General features: G+C 50.7%; 1 protein-coding gene across 3 annotated transcripts in view; it reads right to left on the bottom strand.

Moving 5' to 3' along the window:
- The window catches only part of ACER1 (alkaline ceramidase 1), a 35,845-nt gene that overhangs the window by 13,912 nt on the left and 15,180 nt on the right, over positions 1-6,753 (bottom strand). The window contains exon 1 of one of the 3 annotated variants that reach the window (XM_023186824.2): positions 5,606-5,971. The exons of the other annotated variants lie outside the window; for them this stretch is intronic. Coding sequence (XP_023042592.1) covers positions 5,606-5,698 — 93 coding nt within the window. The 5' untranslated portion in view covers positions 5,699-5,971. Of the gene's footprint in view, positions 1-5,605; positions 5,972-6,753 lie in introns of those variants that run through there. 3 annotated transcript variants of the gene reach the window in all.

The following is a 6,753-nucleotide window of genomic DNA, read 5'->3' as shown; positions in this document are numbered from 1 at the left end:
AAATGTTGACTGGGTGCGGTGGCTCATGGCTGTAATCCCAGCACTTTCGGAGGCCAAGAAGTGTGGGTCACCTGAGGTCAGGAGTTCAAGACCAGCCTGAGCAACATGGTGAAACCCTGTCTCTACTAAAAATACAAAAGTTAGCCAGGCATGGTGTCAGGTGCCTGTAGTTCCAGCTACTCGGGAGGCTGAGACAGGAAAATTGCTTGAACCAGGGAGGCGGAGGTTGCAATGAACCAAGTTAAGAGATTGCAACACTGCACTCCAGCTTGGGCAACAGAGTGAGACTTTGTCTCAAAAAAAAGCCAAAAATATTTACTAGCTAGCCCTGTACAGAAAAGGTTGGCACTGGGTGCAGTGGCTCATGTCTGTAATCCTATCACTTTGGGAAATGAAGGCACAAGGATTACTTGAGCCCAGCCTGGGCAGCATAGCAAGACCCCATCTCTATACAAAACAATTTTTTTTTAGACAGGGTCTCACTCTGTCACACAAGCTGCAGTGCAGTGGCACCATCGCCACTCACTGTGACCTCCACCTCCCGGGTTCAAGCAGTTCTCCTGCCTCAGTCTTCAGAGTAGCTGGGACTACAGATGCGTGCCACCATGCCCAGTTAATTTTGTTTGTTTGTTTGTTTTTTGATAGATATAGGGTTTCATCATGTTGTGCAGGCTGGTCTTGAACTCCTGAGCTCAAGTGATTGACCCACCTAGGCCTTCCAAAGTGCTGGGATTACATGTGTGAGCCACTGTGCCCAGCACCCATCTGTACAAAAATTTAAAAATTAGCTGTGTTTGGTGGCATGCACCTGTGGTTCTAGCTACTTTGAAGGCTGAGGCAGGAGGATCACTTAAGCCAAGGAGGCCAAGGCTGCAATCAGTTATGATGGCACCACTGCATTCCAGGCTGGGCAACAGAATGAGACAGTGTCTCTAAAAACAGCAAAAAATAAAATAAAATAAAATAAACATGAAAAGAAAAATTTTGCCACCCACCCCACCCTTTTGAACTGTATGATTTATTAGCTATAGGTTTGGGATACTCAGAAGTGTTTTGGAGGAGAAGGTCTTGGGAAAGCCCTTTCTCACATAACTGATTCTATTCCTCATCCCCTGACCTGTTTGGATAGAGGCTTTTTGATAGAATAGAATAGAATAGAATAGAATAGAATAGAATAGAATAGAATAGAATAGAATAGAATAAATAGAATAGAATAGATCCAGGTGTGTTTGTAGCAGGGAAAGGTAAGTCTCGTTTTGTGCAACTTTTGTTTCTGTATGATATACATCTGGAAAGGCAGGTATGGGATGATGATGATGTAAAATCTCTTTCCTAATAGGTGTCATGATCAGAGGAGTTTGACACCTGCAGCCTTACCAGGCAGCTACAGGTGGCTCAATTTATTTTATTTGGGGACAGGCTACAGGAGAATCCAGTGGAGGACAATTTTGCATGCAGTAAGAACACACAGCTATACTCGGGCTCAGCACACACCTGAATCAACCCTTTCTAGGTGTCTTTTATTTTTTAGAGACAGGATCTCACTCTGTTGCCCAGGCTGGAATACGGTGATGCAATAACAATGTACTGCAACTTCAAACTCCTGGACTCAAGTAATCCTCCTGCCTCAGCCTACCAGATAGTTTTTATTTTTATTTTTTTTTTAATTTTTTTTTTTTTTTTTTTTGAGACGGAGTCTCGCTCTGTCGCCCAGGCTGAAGTGCAGTGGCTGGATCTCAGCTCACTGCAAGCTCCGCCTCCCGGGTTCCTGCCATTCTCCTGCCTCAGCCTCCGAAGTAGCTGGGACTACAGGCGCCCGCCACCTCGCCCGGCTAGTTTTTTTTGTGTGTGTGTTTTTAGTAGAGACGGGGTTTCACTGTGTTAGCCAGGATGGTCTCGATCTCCTGACCTTGTGATCCGCCCGTCTCGGCCTCCCAAAGTGCTGGGATTACAGGCTTGAGCCACCACGCCCGGCTATTTTTAATTTTTTAATTTGTAATTTTTGGCTGGGTGCGGTGGCTCACGCCGCTAATCCCAGCACTTTGGGAGGCCGAGGCGGGTGGATCACGAGGTCAGGAGATCGAGACCATCCTGGATAACACGGTGAAACCCCGTCTCTACTAAAAGCACAAAACAATTAGCCGGGCGTGGTGGCGGGTGCCTGTAGTCCCAGCTACTTGGGAGGCTGTGGCAGGAGAATGGCGTGAACCTGGGAAGCAGAGCTTGCAGTGAGCTGAGATCAGGCCACTGCACTCCAGCCTGGGTGACTGAACAAGACTCCATCTCAAAAACAAACAAACAAACAAAAATTTGTTTAATTTTTAATTTTTTGAGATGGAGTCTTGCTCTGTCACCCAGGCTGGAGTGTAATGTTGTGATCTCAGCTCACTGCAACCTCCACCTCTCAGATTCAAGTGATTCTCGTGCCTAAACCTCCCCAGTAGCAGGGATTATAGGCATGCGCCACCATACCCAGCTAATTTTTGTATTTTTAGTAGAGATGGGGTTTCACTATGTTAACCAGGCTGGTCTCAAACTCCTGACTTCAAGTGATCTACCCACCTTGGCCTCTGAAAGTGCTGAGATTACAGGTGTGAGCCAGCGATGCCCAGCCCACAGCTAGTTTTAAAATTTTGTGTAGGGACTGGATCTTGCTATGTTGCCCAGGGTAGCCTTTTTTTTTTTTTTTTTTTGGCTCTGTCGCCCAGGCTGGAGTGCAGTGGCCGGATCTCAGCTCACTGCAAGCTCCGCCCTCAGGTTCACGCCATTCTTCTGCCTCAGCCTCCCGAGTAGCTGGGACCACAGGTGCTCGCCACCTCGCCCGGCTAGTTTTTTGTATTTTTTTTTTGTAAAGACAGGGGTTCACCTTGTTAGCCAGGATGGTCTCGATCTCCTGACCTCGTGATCCGCCCGTCTCGGCCTCCCAAAGTGCTGGGATTACAGGCGTGAGCCACCACGCCCAGCCACCCAAGGTAGTCTTGAACTTCTGGCCTCAAGTGATCCTCCTGTCCTCTGACCTTCCAAAGTACTAGGATTAAAGGTGAGAGCCACCACACCCAGCCTCCCGGTGCCTTCTGCAGGGCCTCTCATCTGGAGGTGGGATGAACAGAGAACACTGCGCCGCAGTGGATGCTGGGGACTCCAGAGAGAAGAGCTCTAAAGCCCTTACCCATCATCTCAGCCTCCGAGGACCAATCATTCAGCTCCCTCCCACGTTACAAGTGGAACTACTGAGGACCGGAAACCATATCTCTGACCAAGGAAGAGAAAGAATCAGTGAGACCATGAGGATCCTGGAGTCTCATAATCCCGTTTCCCAGATAGGGGAAACCCCAGGGTCAAAGATAACAGGATCAGAGCAACCTGAGCATCCTGGAACTGAGCCTCCGACCCTCCTCCCAAAAAAGTCTCCAGGACTCACCAAGTTTAAGTCCTGGCTCTAATAACCAGGGTGACCCTGAGCACAGCCTTCAAACTCCTTGAACACCTGTTTCATCACCTGGAAAATGGGAAGAAGTCTATATCATATAGATTGCGTCTAACTCCCAACGTCACTGTGCAGATTAAAGGAGGTGTTTCGTGTAAAATGTTTAGGGCCATGCCTGGTACACAGCAAGCACTCTTTCTTTTTTTCTTTTTTTTTTTTTTTTGAGATGAAGTCTCACTCTGTCGCCAGGCTGGAGTGCAGTGACGCAATCTTGGCTCACTGCAAGCTCCGCCTCCCGCGTTCAAGTGGTTCTCCTGCCTCAGCCTCCTGAGTAGCTGGGACTACAGGCATCCGGCACCACGCCTGGCTAATTTTTTGTATTTTTAGTACAGACGGCGTTTCACCATGTTGTCCAGGATGGTCTTAATCTCTTGACCTCATGATCCACTCCCCTCCCAAAGTGCTGGGATTACAGGTGTGAGCAATTGCACCCGGCCAGCAAGCACTCTTTTGCTCACCGAGCAGGCGCTATGTGTAGGGCATAGAACTAAGCTCTATGAGGCCGGGCGCGGTGGCTCATGCCTGTAATCCCAGCACTTTGGAAGGCTGAGGTGGGCGGATCACCTGAAGTCGGGAGCTCGAGACCAGCCTGGCCAACATGGCGAAACCCTGTCTCTACTAAAAATACAAAAATTAGCCAGGCGTGGTGGTGGGCACCTGTAATCCCAGGCTGGAGTGCAGTGACGCAATCTTGACTCACTGCAAGCTCTGCCTCCTGGGTTCAAGTGATTCTCCTGCCTCAGCCTCCTGAGTAGCTGGGACTACAGGCACTTGCCACCATGCCCAGCTAATTTTTGTATTTTTAGTAGAGACGGGATTGCACCATGTTGGCCAGGCTGGTCTCGAACTCCTGACCTCAGGTGATCGGCCTGCCTCAGCCTCCCAAAGTGCTGTGATTACAGGCATGAGCCACTGTGCCTGGCCTTTTCCTTTTTTTTTTTTTTTTGAGACAGGGTCTCCCTCTGTCGCCCAGACTGGAGTGCAGCAGTAGGACCTCAGCTCACTGCAGCCTCCACTTCCTGGGTTCAAGAAATCCTCCCACCTCAGCCTCCCAAGTAGCTGGAACTACATGCACGGACCACCACACCCAGCTAATTTTTAAAAACTTTTTGTAGAGACAGGGTCTTGCTATGTTGCCCGGGCTAGTCTGGAACTCCTGGGCTCAAGCGATCCTCCTGCCTCTGCCTTCCAAATTGCTGGGGTTACAGGCATGAGCCATGGCGGTAGGCACATCCATGATTTTTTAGCACTTCCCATGTGCTGTTTTAACAGGGAAAAAGAAGACCACCCAGACTGCCCAGAACTGAGGGGCTTCCCAGGAAGTAGGACCTTTTTTTTTTTTCTTTGTGAGACAGAGTCTCGCTCTTTCACCCAGGCTGGAGTGCAGCGGCACGATCTTAGCTCACCGCAACCTCTGCCTCCTGGGTTCAAGCGATTCTTGTGCCTTAGCCTCCTGAGCAGCTTGGACTACAGATGCCTGACACCGTACCCAGCTAATTTTTTATTTTAGTAGAGACAGGCTTTTACCACGTTGCCCAGGGTGATCTCAAACTCCTGAGCTCAGGCAATCCACCCACCCTAACCTCCCAAAGTGCTAGGATTACAGACGTGTGCCACCGCGCCCAGTCAAGAGGTGGAACTTTGTAAATACAGAAACCAGGATAGTCCCGGGCACACCGGGACAAGTGGGTCAGAGGGTACAGCTGCAAACAAGACAGACACAGTCACCTCTTCCAGGAAACCTTTCCTGATTGGCCCACTCCCTCTGGCTCAAGGGCGCCCTCTGCTTCCCCCTACCGCAGCTGCCTCTTTGCCCCTCAAGAAGACACCAACGCTCCCGGTTGCAAATGCCTGCAGTCACATCAGCGTTAGCTTAGGGAAGACAGAGACCGGCTCTTTCCCTGGCCACCGATGTGTCTCTAAAACCCACCACAGAGCCTGGCATCAAGTAAAGACGAGTAAATGAATGAAAGCTGGCACTCTTTGGCTAACAGATGAGAAAACTAGGGCTCAGACAAGGGAACCACTCCAGCAAGATTCCCCAATAAGGATGTATGGGGAGGAGCCGGGATTCGAACCGGCTACTGGAGAGACTCCTTCACACACCCGCGCACTCACCGTGTTGTAGAACTCAGCCACCAGCTCCGAGTACTGGAAGTTGCTCTCACACCAGTCCACCTCGGAGCTCTGATAGGCAAAGATGCTAGGCATCTTGTCTCAGTGGCCACCGCCAGCCGGCTGTGCCCCGCAGAGAGGAGAAGGCGAGTTTGGGAAGGCCGGGCCCTGGTGAGGCGGGGAGAGGACAGCCCGGTGCCCCGCGGCAGGCAGACTGAGAGGAAAAACCTGCTGGGCCGCTCCCCAGTTGCACCAGGGCAGCCTGGCTGTGCAGTGACAGCAGCCCTGGGCACAAGCCATGGGGCTAGCACTGTCCAGGCAGGGCAGGTGGCAGGAGTATGCAGGGAAGAGGCCTGTAGCTGGGACTACAGGCGCCCACCACCTCGCCCAGCTAGTTTTTTTGTATTTTTTAGTAGAGACAGGGTTTCACTGTGTTAGCCAGGATGGTCTCGATCTCCTGACCTCGTGATCTGCCCATCTCGGCTTCCCAAAGTGCTGGGATTACAGGCTAGAGCCACCGCGCCCAGCGTTATTTTTCTAAGTGCTTGATGTTTAGTATTAGCTCATTTAATGTTCTTTTTTTTTTTTTTTGAAATGGATTCTCGCTCTGTTGCCCAAGCTGGAGTGTAGTGGTGCGATCTCCGCTCACTGCAAGCTCTGCCTCCCGGGTTCACACTGTTCTCCTGCCTCAGCCTCCCAAGTAGCTGGGACTACAGGCACCCGCCATCACACTTGGCTAACTTTTGTATTTTATTAGAGATGGGGTTTCACCATATTGACCAGGCTGACCTCGAACTCCTGACCTTGTGATCTGTCTCGACTTCCCAAAGTGCTGGGATTACAGGTGTGAGCCACCGTGCCCAGCCTTCATTTAATGTTCTTAACAATCCTACCCCAGACGCGGTGGCTCACGCCTGTAATCCCAGCACTTTGGGAGGCCGAGGCGGGTGGATCATGAGGTCAGGAGATCCAGACCATCCTGGCTAACACAGTGAAACCCCGTCTCTACTAAAAATACAAAAAATTAGCTGGGCATGTTGGCGGGTGCCTGTAGTCCCAGCTACTCGGGAGGCTGAGGCAGGAGAATGGCATGAACCCGGGAGAAGGAGCTTGCAGTGAGCCAAAATCACGTCACTGCACTCCAGCCTGGG

This window comes from Piliocolobus tephrosceles, chromosome 21 (genome assembly GCF_002776525.5).
Source record: "Piliocolobus tephrosceles isolate RC106 chromosome 21, ASM277652v3, whole genome shotgun sequence".
Lineage (NCBI taxonomy): Eukaryota > Metazoa > Chordata > Mammalia > Primates > Cercopithecidae > Piliocolobus > Piliocolobus tephrosceles.
The sequence above is the reverse complement of the archived record's forward strand: the minus strand, read 5'-3'. Positions and strand labels throughout refer to the sequence as shown.